At 47.9% G+C, this 18,713-nt stretch overlaps 1 protein-coding gene across 1 annotated transcript in view; it reads right to left on the bottom strand.

Moving 5' to 3' along the window:
- Positions 1-18,306, bottom strand: part of LMCD1 (LIM and cysteine rich domains 1) — a 35,607-nt gene extending 17,301 nt beyond the window's left edge. Inside the window, exon 1 of the mRNA XM_087744606.1 lies at positions 18,219-18,306. Coding sequence (XP_087600732.1) covers positions 18,219-18,245 — 27 coding nt within the window. The 5' untranslated portion in view covers positions 18,246-18,306. The remainder of the gene's footprint in view (positions 1-18,218) is intronic.
- Between the last annotated feature and the right edge of the window lie 407 nt (positions 18,307-18,713).

Below are 18,713 nucleotides of genomic sequence, written 5' to 3'. Positions count from 1 at the left end.
CATTTTGGGAATATGGCATGTTTCCATGCCTCTGGTGCTGGGTTTTATGGGTGGTTTCCATGGTGAACAGGAAACACAGCAGGGAAAGGCTCCAGGGAGGAAAGGCAGAGGGGGGTGAAAGGGCTGTGATTGTGCTGCGCTTTCTGCTGCTCACTGAAAACAGCAGAAAGTCACTTGTATACATGGGTGGTCACTGCTGCACAGTGATGGTCCTAATAACCTCCCGACAGGAGAGACAAGTGCAAAAAACCACAACAGGAGCCAATAACATTGAAAATAAGCCTACTTTAGTGTCTGCGCCATGGATTTATCAAACATGGCTTTTTGAATGTGAACAATGCAGGAGGGTACGATGGGAGACAAAAACAAAGTACTGCAGGAAGCATCAGGGAGACGTGACACCATGGGACACTGAATTTAGCTCAGGCTGGTTGTTTTTACAGAAACTCAGACTCCTGTCTGAAAGACACATTTGTTCCCTGTAAAAATGAACGTAATGAAAACAAGGACAGTCCTACCCCCAGGACACGCACACCCAGCAGAAGCAACGGCAGCACCACAGGAGCTTCGCCCCATCTCAGCAGAGCTGACCCTGTGCAGTCAGAGATTAAACTACAGGGTGGTCATCCACCTCCGCAAAAACCTAATACTTTCATTATAAAGTGTCAGTCTCTTGCAATTTTCTGACCACTTTGGACCTCATAGCCTGCATTTTCTGTTAAGGCTTAGCATGTACAGGTCTCATACCACCAGGCCCTTTTTGGTGCTTGGTCCCATTCATCAAGTTTTCATAGATCTTTAATCCCTCTTAAAATACAAACTAGTTCTAGGCACTGACTATTCATTCGTGCATACACATTCAGAGCCCATCAGAAGAACAGTTAAGGCCACACAGGTTTCTAATGCTGAAGAAGGGTGTTGCCTATGCAATCTTAATCTAGTCCATGTGTTGTTCTGTGTTATGATAGTCTTTAATGGCAAGATCATACACTATTTAAACCAATATTGTTATGCCTCCTCCTGCCCCAGCTCCTCACTTTCCTCGCCCAGCCCCAGCCCCTCTCCCCACTCAGCAGCCCACAGCCATTCCCCCACCAGCCCCATCCTGCTCCCCCCCAGCACAGGCACTGCACTCCACCCTTGGAGGAAGGCCACCCTTACCAACACCTATTTTCAAATGGAGGGATCAATAGCAATAAAAGAACAGAGGTTGTTTTTAAAGTGTGGGTTTGGGAAAATGTCCTGGTTTTGACTGGGATAGAGCTAATTTTCTTCACAGTAGCTAGTATGGGGCTGTCATTTGGATTTGTGCTGGAAACAGTGTTGATAACACAGGGATGGTTTAGTTACTGCTGAGCAGTGCTTACACAGAGTCAAGGCCTTTTCTGCTCCTCACCCCACCCCACCAGCGAGGAGGCTGGGGGTGCACAAGGAGCTGGGAGGGGACACAGCTGGGACAGCTGACCCCAATGACCAAAGGGGTATCCCACACCATATGACATCATGCTCAGCGTATAAAGCTGGGGGAAGAAGGAAGAGGGGGACATTCAGAGCAATGGCATTTGCCTTCCCAAGTCACCATTATGCATGATGGAGCCCTGCTTTCCTGGAGATGGCTGAACACCTGCCTGCCGATGGGAAGGAGTGAATGAATTCCTTGTTTGCTTTGCTAGTGTGCATGACTTTTGCTTTACCTATTAAACTGTCTTTATCTCAATCTATGAGTGTTCTCACTTTTAGTCTTCCAATTCTCTCCCTTGATCCCACCGGAGGGGGAGTGAGCGAGCAGCTGGGTAGGGCTTAGTGGGTGGCTGGGGTAAGCCACAACAGAGAATGTGCTCAGCTCCTTCACTCTGCGGTGCTGTGGGTGGTTAAAAAAACAAATTCCCCTTGGAGGAGGCTCTGCAGGGACCCTGCACAGGTGCCCGGGCAGTGCAGGCAGAGGCTTAGCTGGTGACCAGCCTTCAGCTCTGCCCAGCAGTGCTGGTCTGCAGCTCCGCTCAGATGCAAAGCTAGTGATTATGCTGGCAGCTGCTCCTTCCTCCTGCTCCCTCCCAGATCCACCCATCCCACTTCCAGTACCAGCTCCCAGGCTCCTCAAAACTCCCACATGGACCTGGGGCACCCCAAGGTCCCCTCCAACAGTCAAACTCATTCTGCAGCTTTCAAGAGAAAACGGTTATTTGATGGCACTCAGTTAGGAAAGACATTTAATTTACTTGGAAAACCTAGCGTTGCTAATAAGGATGAAGCTTTTATGAACAGATGGTTCTAGAAACGGCTGGACACTGGTTTGCCAATTTTAAGGTAGACTACAAGCCTTTACACGCTTTTTTGTGCGGAACTAAAGACCCCATACAAGGCTGCTCACTCTTGCTCAACACAGCCCAAAGGGTATGAAATGGCCCATTTCAGCTCACTTTGCCCAAGGGACTGCTATGTCATTTGTGCCTCAGCTTTCACCTGTAGTTTTCACCTCATTTTTCACCTGCAGTCTTTCCAGATATTTTGAAGCCAGTGAAAAGACCTCTCACCCTGAGAATTCATAAAAATACATCTTAAAAATGGTCTTAACATGCACACACACACACTCTCCCTTGCCTCTAATATCCAGAAGAATTGGACATTTTTGACTCTTCAGCTATGTACCAGCTCTCCAGAACAGATAAAGACACTTAAGTTTCCAGCACAGACCACTTACAATCTGGCCAGTCCTGGAACCACGTGCTAGATATCTACTAATTGATGGGGTTTTTTACTGACTCTGATCTTAATGAGTCAGACAGAAGCTCAGTATAGGCAAGGGACTATGAATGGTTGCTTATTTAAAATACAAACATCTGGATTAAATAAACTCATTTGGAGACATTTCATTACATACAAGGGGGAAAGCAAAGGGAAAAGCATTGTCAGTAGCAAGAACCAGCATGTGAACCCCCCAACAAGACAACCTGATGCTTCAGAGTCTAAGTGTCAGCGCAGGAACTCAGTCACTTGGGGGTGACCACCCACCTGTGACCTCCATACCGATACATAAACCCAGCATTTCACTTTATTACTTCAGTATTAACAAGACCCTTTCCTGGTAATTTATTCAATCTGGTAATTTGTTCTACTCATCCAAATATGACTTCTGCTTCATGTCCCAGGTCCAAGTTTAATTGAGGTTAACTGCTCTTTACTCATTCTGAACCCCATGGAAGTTACCTACTGAATCAGTACTCTCCAGAACACCCTCATACCCACTCTCCAGAGCGGGTTGGCGCTACCTGTCACCCCAGTTAGCTGGAGGATCTGTGTCGAGGCTGCTGGATTCTCACGGCAGTTACACATTTACTCAGCCCAAATACAGTAAAATGGATCACATTTAATACAGCAAAGTCTCAGCTCTTATCTTAAAACTGCCATTATTGTTTCACTTTAATAACAACCCCATTGGCATCAACAGGCAATCCTTGCCTTTGGATTATACAACAAAAGCTGATCATCCATTTCCTTAAGACAAAACTAAACAAGTCCTAGCCCTGATCTTGGGCCACATACAGCTTCAGACATGTGCAGAAGACCCAGTCACCGGTCCTCCCGTTTGTGTACTGCTATAGCCAGGACCAGACCACATGCCTTCGCCACCAGGACCTCCAGATCTCCTTGGAAACTCATTTGCAGGCGTCAGTGGTGTGACTCGCCGCTCCCCAGCATGCAAGCTAGCTGCGAGCCTGAAGCTCTAGGAAAACATATGGGGCAAGCAATGCAAAAATTGAGAGGCTCTTCAAGGCAACACATGGCTCCTGACATGGCTCGGGTTTCCCTGCCCTCAAAGCTGTAGGTCTCCAGCAGGAGGGGAAGGTGCTGGGATGGCAGCTCATCCCCACCACTGCCTGCAGGGCAGCTCAGGTGGCCCCGTGAAGTCTCGGGGACATCCCTGCGGCACAGGCAGACCTCACCAGAGCAGCAGGAGCAGCCTGGCCAAACAGACCTGAGCTCCCTCCACATGGGGACAGGACACTTACCCACCAACTGCTGCATCACCTTCCCCCGTGAGCTCAGACCCCTCCGGTCAACGGCTCGTGATCCCTGTAAGCACAGCCACGTCTCTGTATTTGGAGGACAGCATTATTCCTCACTCCCTCAGAAGTGGAGGGAGGTTTGAGCCACTCATTTCCATCTCTGTGCGGGGGCCAAACATAACAGGCACCGCCGCCTGTTTTTTCAGGCTGCCTGGTCAGCAGGACTTCCTGCCCAGATATGGAGCTTCTCCTCACAGCTCCGCTCCGGCTCCTCAAATATGCATAAAAGGAGATTTCTTTAAAAAAAAAAAAGACACATAAGACTGCAAAAAACCCAAGCCCAGTCAGATAATGCAAAACAAATGCTCCCCAACTATCTTAGATTCCACCTATGCCCAAGCCCATTTGGGAACAGCAGTGTTAAACAAGGAGATACTAAAGTTTAAGATAAAGAGTTTGAAGACATTTGTAATGCTTTTAAAAAAGCCTATGTCAACAAACTGCTTTGAAGAAAAGTAAATTCTGCTCACCATGACTAGATATACAATGCATTTTAAGATTTCTGTTTTGGCTTTTTTGTCTTATAGCATTCTTGCTATTAAAAGAGAGAAAGCAAGTCACTGCAGAGGAAATTCTTAGGTAGTGAAATGATAGGAAATTGAGGCCATTCTACCCACAAAAACATTTCTGAACAATCTCAGGAATATGCCAGTAATACCATGGTTCACTATTTTACTGGCCAAAGGCAGGGCCATCCTAGATGCTGCTAAGTTTGCTCAATGGTTAGAAAATAGGAAGCCCATAATGACAAGTGACAAGGAGAAACCCAAACATGGCTCCATCTTGGTTTAGAGCTTGAGGACTCCTTTGGAAAGGAATACTGAGCTTCCAAAGGCAGGTCTGGTGAGATGGACCCGTGGTTAAAAGTTATGAATAGGTCAGAGTCCAGCTCCACCAGCCTGCTCCATTCACAGCTCAGCTGAGACTTCAGAAGGTTTTTCTGGTATCATCACCCTCTGACCAGCCCAGCACACCTTGGCCAATGACCCTTTGCCAAAGGGTCTACTGAAGCTAGTTTGGCAATTGAGTTTGTTGCGAGAGGACTGTCCTCAATGGCACATGGAAAAAAACACTTTTCACAGCCACATGACTTAAAAAACCTTCCAAGTGGAAGCTCCTTTCCACTCTCTTCACAACCAGTTCAGTGCCAGAGATTTAGTACATCCACAAAGAAGAGACTTCAGGCTAAACTTAGGTGTTTCCCAGTGAATGCTCCTCTAGGAACAACCATGCCATGCCCAGACTAATGCTACAGGCAAATAAGCCAAATTTTGAGACCACAAATGGGCTGAACTCGGACCTGCCAATCCTCAGACACACCAGCTATCATAAGCACAGGCCCTCAGAAATGTCTCCTCCCTTTAGAGTTGTGGCTACACAAGTACTTTCCCTCTTATGTAGAATTGGATACATATGGACACAGAACCCCATTAGCTGTCCTGGTTTTGTGGTCTCCACACATCCAGTCTAAAGCAATAAACAGCTCACTGCCAAAAGCATCAGTAGCAGGATGGGTGCTGAGATCCTCCTGCAGACAGTGATGAGCAGGCTTATGTACTGTACAGTAAGGGAAAAAAGTGCCTTGGGATGTATTTAACATCTCTGCTTTGCACAGCCGCAGAATGGGGTTGCTCCAGCACCCTGCTCCTGGGACACTCATTCCTTGGGACCCAATGGTTTTATGGAATACTGAGTAGAAGAAATTTAATGTTAATATAAAATTTTCACAGAGCTTACAAGAAGGCCAGTTAAGGAAAGCTAGCATCCTAACATCCTCTACTAACAGCTGCTTTTAGCAGAGAGTCTGGTTTATCTCAGGTACTTGCAGAATCAGGACATCCCACTGAACATCTGTAACACACAGATTAATCCACTGAGTGCCACAAGAATGCATAGCAATAGTCTGCTTTCCTTTAAGGACCTTTATGAGTTCAAGACACGAGGGGAATCAAGCACAGTACCAGCAGAGCAATATCTAATGCAGCCAAGCATGTGCCCGAGGGGCTGCTTCACTGCCTGCAGCCTGGTCCCCCCAGCCAGAGGCACCCACCTTTGCTGAAGAATTTGCTACTGCCTAAGGGAAATGCAGTCATGAGTCTGGCACTTGCTTTCCAGTGATGCTTAATTTTCTTTCTTTTGCTATTAGACTGCTCAGACCAGGCTGCTTCCTACACCATCTCTCTTCAGCTATGCACAAGGCAGAGGGTCAAGACAGACTTGATAAATTAGTTTTGACCTCCAGCAGAAGCATGTCATGAGACCACAGCACAGACAAGGGACTTGGTTAAGTGACAAACAAGGTGGAAACAGGAAAGTGGAGCCAGCTCCAGCTGCTAAATCAGTCACTGTAACAAAAGGATGGTAACTGCAGTAAGGAGATCCTTATCTGATCAGGGATGCTTAGACCATAATCCCTTGGAAGACCTTTAGTCCTCTTTTCTCCTGCATATCCACAGGGACCGTGGTCTAATCACAAAATGAGTTTGTAATAGTTCTGCAGATGGAAAACAAACCCTGAAAGGCCAAGGTACTTCCTAGCAGGACGGTTTCACCATTAGCAGCACATACACCATGTACCACAAGAAAACACAGGGCAGCTTCAGCCAGAAGAGGACATCCCTTTGGTCAGCAGCAGCACTGGCCACCACACTGCTGCTGGGGGCAAAGGGTGGACCTGTAGTAGGGTCACAAGCCCAGCTGGCAGATTAATCCGGAGCTGCACCCTCAGAGGAACTTGGGCCTGAAAGAAGGTTCAGAGTTTTGGCAAGTTTGGCCAATGTGGTTATTAATCAGAGACTGCTGAAGAACCATAAAGTTTCCAAGAATATACACCCTCCTGCAAGAGTTAAGTTTCACGCAGAGCAATGGGATGCAAGGCAGGACTCGTTCGCTTTGCCTCACTGTGCTAGATGCCAGCAGAGACCACCAGTACTATCGGAGCAGGTTCACAAGGGGGCTGAAGGGTAACCCCATGAGAGCGTTCTTCCTCACTGGCGCTGCTGCATGAGTCACCCACTGCTCTCCAGCTTCTGAAAGGCTTTTGGGACCAGCTGCCACAGCCACAGCTCCAGAAGGGTCTGGCGAAGCAGGGCCCTCCTGCTTCTGCAGAGAGGTTTCTGGATCCCGAAAACACTTATTGCACAACACCTTATTTGGAGACTAAAAACAGCGATGGAGACACGTAACTACCTCAAGTATGTTTTCTCCTCCTTTTTAGGAAGGGAAGAGGAAAAGCTGGTTTCCAAAAAGTTACTACAAGTTCACAACAGCCCTTCAGAGCCGAGGTCCTCATTTCACCTCTCTGTGTGGTCAAACCGCTCCCCAGCGCCCACGGCAAGTTCAATATAAACCCTTCTGTGCAGCCTCTGGAAGACCCTCATGCAGTCTTGGCATTTGATACCCTACCCCAATAAATCATAGCCAGGGCAGAAGAGAGCTTAAGAGAAGCTAAGGGACCATGTGAACACTTTGGGTGGAGTTCCTCCAGCTGCAACAAATTTTGGAGATTAACAACTCTAACTTTGAGAAAGTTCCTTGAACAAAGAAAAAGAGGAAAGTCATACGATATTCACATGGGTGGGACCAGTTTGTTCAGCAGAATTTTGAGGAGTTTAGGGATATGGATGGATAGCAATTAATTTGTTGTCATTATTTGACTATAATAGGGCTAAGCTTGCATAATAATAGGGAGCTAACTGAAACTTCCTTAAGAATTTCAAGTAACTGGAGGGTTTAAGTGTTTACATCTAACAGAAGAGGTTATCTTTATCACAGTGAGGGGAATGCTGCAAGCTCTGGAAAAGTACTCCACCATAAGTTAAAGTAAGAAGTATTTACATGGGCTGCGGGAGAAAAATCAGCCAAGCCCAACAGCAGAATATTAACACATCCAAGGGGCTGTGTTTTAGTTAAAAGCAGGAATAAAGCCAGACTCAGTATGTACAAAGAGCCTCTTTGCTTGCATTCTCCTTCCTATTGTGGGTCCAGCAGGGCAGATTTACCATTATTGTTTTATCATGCACAACATGTGTGGCACCCAACTGCCCCTTCTCAGCACACAAGCAGTTGCCTCTCCTCCAGGAAGGGTGGCCTACCTAGCAGCCTGTTTGACCAAAGCTAGGGACTTTTGAACTCTTTCCTCTTAAAAGTACCAGCAGCATGTAAAACATCAGCTAGTGGCCAGAAAAAGCTTCTTCTGGCATGCCCAGGGACACGGTGGCACAAGCCTCCCCAGCACAGAGAGCTGGCAGGCCCACCTGCTGCCAAATGACCTGGGGCTGGTTGTCCAAAGCAGCCCCCCAGCCCCATGGAGACCCTGGGCTGAACTGGGGCACTGCCCTGGCTGCATCCAAAGCTTCCTTCAGAGCTCTTCACTTGGGCAGCAAGGCCAAGTACTCGGGTCAGTGACTTCTGCAAATCCATAGGGCACCAGCTGCAGGAACAGAGCCATCACAGACACCAAGCCCGAGGTGTTAATGTTATGAGATTGCTTTAAATTTAAGGCAAGGCAGGACACCGTTGTGCTAGCAATGAAACAGATCCTCTGCTGCTCCCCTCAATTTGTGTAGTAACTAGAATTACTCCATTTCTGAGCCCATACTGTTGTGTACACTATTGGGAGTCTTTAAGGTATCAATGTTTCAAATAGCTGTATACAGTAAAGGTAGCGCCTAGGTAATATTCACTCTGAACCAAGATGAAACCCATGTCATAGTCTCATTCCTATTTTAATTTCCTAATTCAAGTTGAAAAGCAAATGCACTAGAAGAAGTAAGATTCTCAGTTATCTGGTCAAATTACCAAGATTTTTTTTTTCCCCCTTCAGTGGTTCCTACACTGGCAAAAGGTTCACATCAGTCTAACAAATCTGAACTCACAGGTGATTGCTTGAATGAAGCCCTTCGATTTTAATCATTCAACTAGTTTTTGTATATATGTTTAAGTGCAAGGGCAGTTATTGTTAACATTCCTTAAAGTATCAATGTATTGCTGCCTGCATTTCAGCACAGCAATGCTGAAGGCTGAGGTATCCACTAAAACTCTGCATTTGCAAGGTGCAATTGAAGTGCATGTCAAAAAAAAAGTCAAACCTCATTTTTGGTGTAACCTAAATGATGGTCCAGAATTTCAGGTAAACACCAAAGGCACTGAAAATTTGGCCTAAATGTCCCAGTAGGAAAGGCTGTATATGTCTAAAAAAACCCCACAGCTTTGCTTAGATATTTAAACAAGCAATTGTGTTTAATCCTAAAATAGTGAGTTAAGGTCCATTACCCTGCAGAAGAGCCCCAATCAACCTTCTCATGGGTGGCAGAAACCTCCTTTCAGGAGTTTGTCCTCAAACACCTTAATTCATGGTTTGGATGGGCAATCCATCTCACTCAGCACTTTCCTAGATAGCTTTCCCATCTTGGAAAAGCTCTTAATAAATTCCTTGAGGAAGGAGGATCACCTGCTTCTCATTAAACCCACCTCAAACTTTTTGGGGAAATTATCCCCAAAAGACATCACTGAAGAGCTGAAAAGTTCCAAAAAGCTCTGTGTTGTTGTTCCTCAGGATCCAGTGGTGAGCATGGCCTGGGGCAAGTGTTGCTCTGGTGCAAGGAGAAGCCACTCATCTGACACCCAGTGCTGGCAGAGACTAGAGATGCAGATGACTTGACCTCAGCTTGCTGTGGGTACCAGTGTCAGAGCCAACACTGCCCCAGACTTCTGCTTGGGAGGGCACAACAGCCAGTGATGCCACCCCACTTAACTCGTCTTAAACACACATTATGAAGACAACTGCGATGCTGAAGGAACCCAACAAACAAGTGCTGGGTGATACGAGATAGCCATGTCCCAGCTGGAAGACAGCTTGAGTCATCTCAGGGTTTGTTTTGGCTCATCCTTTCTTCTGGAACAGGTAGTCCTCAAGTCTCACATCCAAGACCCCGTCTGGTTTCAATACTATGCCATTTGTTAGGGAAAATATTTGCTGCTTCTGCTTATCAAGCAGAGCCAAGGTATGACATTGGTCTGACATGTGTCAGCTCTGCTCTCAGCCCAGACATGCACAACACGGGAGTTTGCATGCAATGAGGGGGAAGTCAAAGCTAAAGCATTTGGACCAATTAAAGCACAAAAAACCACTAGCTCTAGAGGTGCTCCTGCAGATGTGGATTTTTCTTTCCACTTCGTCAGTGTCAGCACTAAGGACACTGACACAACAGAGCAGAAGAGCCATGGCAGTAGAACTGCCACTCCTGAAACATACTGACCTTGTCCAACAGTTTTACATATTGGGTATTATGCTAATTTTCTCTTCTGCTAGTGACCAAACATCCTCCTTGACTATACCCAATGTCCAGTGAGGTCCAGTTTCAGGTGTGCTTGGCAGTCAGCTTCCAGTACTGGCACAGAAGAAAGCTGTCCAAAACAGCTTGGACCAGCTGAAGGCCAGGTGAGAGGGCTTACCTCCAGAGTGGGAAACTCAGGGCAGTGCTGGACAAACTCTTCTGGATTTTAGAAGGGGCTCCTTGACAGTGTCTGCAAGTGGAATAAATTTGTGCAAGGGCAAATAACTACTTCTAGATGTGCATTACTCAATATACACACTTGGTGATGTAATTTTGACTGAGAACAGCAACGGATTGTTTTGATTTGTTTTCTCCTCATTTTCATAGACAGAAAACATCTATTGTAATCATGACCTGAATGCAACTTGTTTCCCTGCCAGATTCTGAGCAAGCACAGTTATCCAAATTACCACACTCACAGGAAAAAAAAAAAAATCACTTGCAACAGACTGCCTTTCATCTCAGATTCTCTCTATAGCATTTATTTAAGTCATCAGTGAATGAGTTGATATCATCTGAAATACTGGAAGCACTTACTGATATTACACTTCGCAGAGTAAGAAGTTTGTTGCCTTTTAATTTAGCAACATAAAGACCAGGCAAAGGCACCGATATCTGAGAAAACTATTTCAATGGAGCTGCCAGATCTCAACCTACAGGATGACAGAGATACAACAGAACCAGAGCCTCTGCAAATATCTCGCTCTTCCAAGAGCACATAGTTGGCAGCATTCCTTTCTCCAATAACAATGTGTGAATTAATGATAAGAGAAGGGCAAACTTTGAAAAAAATGAGATGAATAGATTTTTCCACAAGCAAGACATAATTAAGACCAAGTGTCTGAAGCACTAAAACCAAACCAAGCTGTGAGTAGGTGTATGGAATGGGAAGAACTCACCCAAATTTAATTAAACAGCAGCTGTGCTGAGTTCCAGAGTGCTCAGGTAAGTGTCTCATTGTAATCATCAAATACCTTCACTGAGCCACCTCTCTCCTTCCCCCCTCCAGCACAAGGAGAAGGTGCTGAACTACCATCAGGAACGGGGGTCCCTCAGCACACTGACATGCTGCACTCCAGGAGCTGCTTCCACCAAATTTCTGTACAGCACCACCGATTTAGTCCTAAATATCTTCTCAGCTCTACTACTTGCATTTTACAGCTGATGAGATCAGGACACAAGAAAGCTGGAGATGCAACCAAGGGCACAAAGGCATTTCACAGCAGAGCAGACAAAAGGGCAGGGGCATGCCTGGGCCACCCATCCCTCTCCTTCACACCATCCTTCCTGTGCTGCGACTTCACTGTGTCAGCTCCAAGTTTTCCATAGGATCTGGCCACTATCACAAACCCCTCCAAAAATCTCAAAAGGCCCATGCAGCTGTGCAAGATTGAGAAAAGCCATGGCTTAGGCATGAAGTATATAAGAGCAAAGGTGTAGTAAATTAGCAGCCCTCTGACAGATACTGAGAAGTTGTTGCACCAGCCTCTGGGGCTGTAGGTCTGTGTCCCCATTCTAGATGTCCAGATCTGGAACAGGTACTTTAAGCTAGCAGCAATACTGCTCAGTTACTATATCCTGATGCTCTGGATTAAGACACATGGCTGACAGGAGCTGGCTGGCTGTCCTCCTGCAGACTCCCTGTTTTAGCTGGCACTTGTTGGATGCTCTTTGGTAGTCCAAGCAGACTTGGCAGCACATGTGATAGGAACACAGGGGATTCCCCCCCCCCCCCCGCCCCCGAGCTTCATAATCTTGACACAAGTTACCCTTTTATACAGAGGGAAAGTCAGATGAGGTGCTTTTGAGTGACACATTTCCAGGTCTTCAGAAAGAGCAAATGAATGAGTCCGAGTTCATTGTGTAGCTGGTGATGCACTGAACCCTAACGCAGAGGCTGAAGGGCTGTGCCACCTCAAATACTAGTAGGGCATGAGCAACCATCCACAATGCTTTTGGGTTAATTTGCCTTCCTATGTTCCTCTGATAAGAGCACAGTAGATTTTTCTTCCTATGACAGGTTCCTTCCCAATGAAGCACCATCTGGAATCATTTGCCAAAGACTATGTAAAACCTAACCCTGACAGAATTTAGCCCATTAGACAATTACCTACTCAGATGAGTAGGTAAAGCAATAAACCCCCAGCATTTAAACCTTCCAAGAGACACTTACAACTGTGCTAGAAATTAACAATGATATTTGCACAGCAGTTTGTATACAACAGTCACCCAGCTGCTTCAGTGTTTCTCTTAACCCAGGCTTTATCATTGCAGGCAAAAGCAAAAGTTCCTTTCCTAGAAGTGTGGTCTTTTGCATGTCTGAAAGATAACAGCTAACAGCATCCACAATGAAGTACCAGCAGAAAAAAACACTTCCTATTTTCCTTATTTCCTACCACTCGGCCATCCTCCTCCATTTCCCTAGCATTTTTATTTGCACCATTTGACTTTCAAGTGAGCCAGCCAGCAGGCACTCCTGTTCACTAGTGCCTATTTAATTCACTGGGATCATCCACCCCCTTAGGATGAGGAAGAACAGGCTTTCCTTTCCCTTGCCTCTGATGGATTCAGAAGAACCATTCCTGAACAGGTTTGAGCTATTACACCTAGTAAGGTAAACATTAACAACTTATGCCCTATCTGTCAGTAATCCAGTCAAAGCTGCTATTCATCTCAGTTGATACAACTGCTTTTAACGCACTTTGCATTTGACTCATGAAAGCACATGGACGTGCAGGGGAGTGCAAAACCAGCGCACCCAGCAAGAGGAAAGATTCCCCCATTGCAGAGGGAAGTAACTGCTCTGGAGCAGTTCGGAGGCTTTCAGTAACTGAAGTGATGAAGTCAAAGGCTCCGTAATAGGTAATATGGGGAAACTATGAAGAATCAGGCTGGTAACCAGCATTAGGAAACTCCTGCTCTTCCAAAAATTGCAAATAGCTGCCCTGAAATCTTTCCCTTTCTCTGAGCCCCATCTTTAAAAGGAGCAATAGCTTCAAGCTAGGTCATCTAAATACCTCTTTTCCTGAATGGCTGAAATACCATATTTTCTTTTTAAAAAGAGAAACAACTCAGCCTAAACAAATACTCCAGACACTGCCTCCCTGCAGGACAAGAGGGATTTTGTAACTTGTAAATTGTATTTTACAGGACTCAATTTACCTCTGAGCCCAAGTCCCAAAATAAGCTCTTTAACCCATGTGCTGCTTTATGATTTCATATCTATAAATACTTGCTCAGAGCTCAGCAGGTTTCTGCATTAAGATCAACATCTGTTTCACCGTGACAGCTGCAGCGGCGCTTCCTCCCTTGGGCTCCGACACAACGACGCTGTTCTTGGAGCGGGGCTTTCAGTCCCACAAGTACACACCACCTTCCAGACAGAGGCACGCGGGGTGACACAGTCATCTCCCCGGGCCATCATCCATGTATAACCTGTCACCAACACAGGGACCAAACCCCTCATCCATCAAGAGGAGGCTTTGCAGAGAAGGTACCAACTTTTCAGAATGAAACTCTGAACTTCTGCTAATGGAGACTATAACCAGAAATCGTGAACACAAAAGAAGTCCGCAAGGGATAAATAACTTTCTGTGGTCTAATTGTTAAAAATTGAGGTCCAACTTTCAACAGCAGAGATGAAATTGCATGTACAGTTACTGACAGCGTGTACACAAATGAGCACTAGCACATTTAAATGACTAATGTGATGGCTTTGCAGGCTCACTTCAGTTATAGCGCTTGCCATCTTTATCACCACATGCCCAAATTGCTTGAAAGTGGCTTTGGACAGAACAGATTTCACAGATGGGTCCCGCAGAAGACTCCTTCTGGGTATAACCCCCGTTATTTGGGAGCTCAGCTCTTCCCCCACGAAGCCAGCCATCTGCCCGAGTGCTGCAAAGGATCACCGAGCACTCGCCATGCTGAGGGGAAAACACAGCTAGGGGTTCAGCCCAAGTCTCCTGTACACCTTGATCAGGTGATACAGCTTATGAAAAAATGAATGAAAAAGCTGAGGCTCCAATGTATTCCTCAGGTTTCCTAAAAAGCTCTAAATTGTTGGACTTTACAAAGGGCATGTTCCCAATCCTTAACAGCGTTCCCATGCGCATCTACAGATACAAGCAGAGGAGTCTTCAAGTGTCCAGCTACGCTGCTGATGGAGAAGGGAGGCTTCTGCCTGTCCCCGAGACCCCAAGTCACCCAGACCCCTCCGTACGCTGGGGCTGATTTATCACAGCAGCAGCAATGCTTTTTTCCTTTCCTACAGTGTGTCTGCTTCGGATGTTTGCAAAAACACACGCCAAAGAACTGAAGAAAGAAAAAGAACCAAAACTTGTATTAACTGAGTAAACTTTACCTTGGCTTTGAACAGTGCTTTTAGCTTAGTGGGTTATTTTCTTCTCCTGACAAAAATGGACTGAATTTAGCAAGAACAGTACACAAATCCTGCTGCCTGCACAGTCCAGCTGAACCAGCTCCAGTAATGCATGAAATGCCAGCCATCATGCTTTATCTTTGTTTCGAGTTTTAACTCTCCATTTAGAATTTAATCTAAACAACCCATTTGCCAAACAGAATGCTGTCCCACTCATGCTGTTTTAATTTCCTCAGAAAGAATCCCATAATACGCTAGGCAAGACATCAACAATAATTAAACCCAACAGTGATTGAAAATCAAATTTTCAGGGCCTTGCAAGAAGCCCTAATGAGTTCCAGACTTGCCTTCCCCAACTTGCTCAAACTGGTTGTGCGACATTGCCAAGCCAAATTAAAATTTGACAGTATTCCACCCCATGCCCAGAAAAAGTGCCCTTCTCCTGATTCAGGAAATTAAACAGCCGTCTACTGCGAAGACGTCCATTTGTCTTTAGACATACATAATTCTGACAGTGATCCAAGGTCTGTACTTTTTTTCTTGTCTTTATTATGTCATTTCATATCCCTTTTGAAGTGCAAACTAGCTGGGACTTTTCCTTTTTCATACTACCATGCCCAGGTCTGGTTCAGGCAACAGGCAGCTTGTCAGAAGAATTACACAGACACAGGGCACCCCACCTCCCTCGTCCCACGCAGGGGGTTCACTCAGCACTGCCTGCCCATGAGCAGCCATGAGAAGATCTCACAGCAACTACACCCTTCCGCTGCAGACTTTGTACTATTCCCTTTACAGGTTTTAGTGAAATTACAGTATGACACCTTGTCCTTCACCCTTCCACCAAGGGGAGCTAAGTATCCAGCAACACGGTTTGGAAAGGCTGAAGACTTCTGCATTCGCAAGCCTTTTGGGTGCCTTGTAAGCCCCCTGACGTATGCTGCGCAGCCTCACTGCTCCATCCCCTGGGAACGATGCTCGAGAAGCTCCCGGGAGATGGGTCTGATGCAGACGCAGCTTTGCTGGGGTGTATTTCTGCTCCATGGCAGAGACTTGCTCAGCCCTCCTTGCTGCCCATGTCTAGCCCTGCTTCTCCGCTCCCTCCCACATGGGACCCCCAGCCTGGGGCTGCTGGCAGGGGCTTTACCCAGCTCAGGCCACCCAAGCCCTGGGAGCAGCACTTCAGACAAGCCAGGAATTGAGCTGCTGTCTGACAAAACCAGATTGACCACAGCCCAGCAAACAGCATACAACCCACAAATGCAGTTGCCCATGAACAAGAGTCCGTTTTCACTCTTACGGCATCCATCTCCACTCAGTGCCTGGTAAGAGCTGCCTGAGGGTCTCCAGTTGGTACCAAAAAGTGCCCTCACCACAGAAGCTGTGGCAACCAGGACCCTATGGACATGCCCGAGGGACCTGCTGGCAGAGTCTCTGGGGATGACATACCAGAGGCAGCCTTCCTGACAGGCCCTTGCTGAGCCCTGGCCACCCTCCGTGTGCCTGCAGGGACAGGGACACCCCATGGTGCCACACTGGGGGACCCTGCCCTTGACAGCAAGCACAGAGAGGGCTGCTGCGGTGGGCAGCCAACTGGGTCAGCAGGGACAGGGAAGGCAGGCAGGGCTGGAAGGAGGAGGGGAGGGAGGGAAGGAAGAACCCCTCACTCCCACCCAAAAATCAGGTATTTCAGGCAGGACACGCAGAGAGCAGGAGCACTGTGCTGCAGAGGGGAGCGCAGTGCAGGGCACAGCCCCGGCCACCCAGACTGCAACACAGACAGCAAGCCCCACTGCCAAACACCAACATTTGCCCAGGGAGACCTGCAAGGAGCATCCAGTTTTCCACAAAACCCAGCAAATAGTTTTCCTTGGGATCCAGCAGTAGCACAGTTCAAGTCTACTGGGATAGAGGGAGCAACATCTCAACGAGACAGGCTGACCCTCCCATCCTGACAGTCAGGGAGGGATTTCCAAGGACAGCGTTGGCAAGAAACTTCTCACAGAAGTTCATGGCAAAGGGTGCCATCCCCCCGGGGAAGGTCTGGAGGTGCCCCTGTGCCCTGGCAGTCCCACAGAGGCCAGTCTCAGGGCACAGCACTCGGCACTGCCCGCTCAGGGCCATCTGACATCAAGAGATGGGATTACAACAATGTGGAAACCGAGAAGTGCTGACATTAGGTGTTTAACTCATCTCCTAATTATGCAGTGACAAAGGTACAGCAAGTAAGGTCATAAGAGCAGCTGCTCCCTGACAACCCATTCCACATGTTTTTTTATTTAGTAATTAAAATCCCTTCCATTCAGCTTAATGCCATGCCAAGAGGCCATTTTAGTTATTCTGGTTCTTTTGCTCATCAAAAGACGCTGTGGCAGAGATCTGGGATTTACTGGGGAAAGCAAGCCTTTAACCACCTGAGCATGAGGAGTGAACACTTTCCAGAGCTCCCCCCAAGGACACAAGCTCAGAGCAGTGGTGGTCAGTCTTACGCAAGTTAGTTTAGACAACAAACAGTTGCTTTTCCAGCAAAAGCTTTGTTGAAGTAGATTTCTTGTATAGAAATAAGAACAAACCCAGATGCATCGTTGGACCCTGTGGCCGGGCAGACCCAGCACGTGCCTGCATGGCCACAATGCACAGCTAGATTTGCCCTATCGAGATATAGGAAAAATTTAAGTACTTCAGAGATTACTTTCGTCCACTCTTAACCCCGAGTATTTAATAACTCGGGTAACATTCATGCGCTGTGGCATTCCTTCCCTTTGCATCTGCTGCTTCAGTTCCTTACTCAAAACCAGTATAAGAACAGTCACTGCGTGAGTTTTGCTCCAGAGGACTCTAGCAAGTTTTGAATCGGGCCACATAAATACAAGGAAAGAAATAAAAGGGATCAAACTGCCACCGCAGCACTCGGTGTTAAGATGAGCGTTTATCACTCAGACCCGGGGGGGCTCAGCACCTCCCCCGATTTAGTGAAGTCTCTGAGCAAGCAGAGGGCTGGGACGGCGCAGGCTGCCGCGGGGCAGGAGAAGACAAGAGGTGAGGGGATAACGGGGGGGGGAGGGGGGAAAGGAGGAAAAACAAAGTTTTACAGCCCTGCCGGTGACCGCCGTTCCCAGGTGCGCGCCTGTCTGTCCGTCCGTCCCTCCCTCCGCCGCACGCCGCCTAACGCGTTTTCCAAATACGCAGCCGCTCCCAGCACCGCGCAGCCCCGCCGCCGCCGGGCTCCCCCGAGCCCCGGCCGGGCACGGGGCACCCAGAGAGGAGGGAAGGGGCAAAAAAAAAACCCACCCCACGGGGCGCCCAGATCAGTCAGTCAGTCAGTCAGTCAGTCAGTCAGTCAGTCAGTCAGTCAGTCAGTCAGTCAGTCAGTCAGTCAGTCAGTCAGTCAGTCAGTCAGTCAGTCAGTCAGTCAGTCAGTCCCCGCGGACCCACCTTCTGCACGCCGGGGCTCAGCTCCATCCCGCGCTGCGCCCGCCGCTCGCCCAGGGCGCGCCGCCCGACCGGCGCCTTTCATTGGCGACCGCGGCTGCCCCGGGCCGCCCTCAGCCAATCCGCCTCCGGCAACAAACTTTTCTGCCCAATGGCGTGCGGCGGGGCGGGGCGCGCTGGCTAACGCGCGCACGTGCGCGCGGGCGCTCCGCTCCGCTCCGCGCAGAGCAGCGCGGCCCCCGCCGCGGCGCCCGGGGCTTAAAACAAAGAGAAAGCAAAGAAAAAAAAAAAAAGGTGTTTTTAGGAGCTCCCGCCCTAAAGCGGCGGTGCCTGAGAGGGGTGCGGAGGGGAGGGAGTGGGGCCCGGGGATGCCCCAGTGGTTTGCGGGCCTGGCCGGGGTGGAGGGAGCTGGCAGCTCTCAAGCCAAGTTGCCTTTCTTGGCTGGGCTGGGGGCTGTCCCGCTGTCCCACCATCCCAGGCTCTGACACCAAGACTGGG

The sequence above is a fragment of the Nipponia nippon genome, unplaced genomic scaffold (genome assembly GCF_047370975.1).
Source record: "Nipponia nippon isolate SJK-2023a ecotype South Korea unplaced genomic scaffold, ASM4737097v1 scaffold_9, whole genome shotgun sequence".
In the NCBI taxonomy this organism is placed as follows: Eukaryota; Metazoa; Chordata; class Aves; order Pelecaniformes; family Threskiornithidae; genus Nipponia; species Nipponia nippon.
This window is presented reverse-complemented; position numbering and strand designations above follow the sequence as displayed.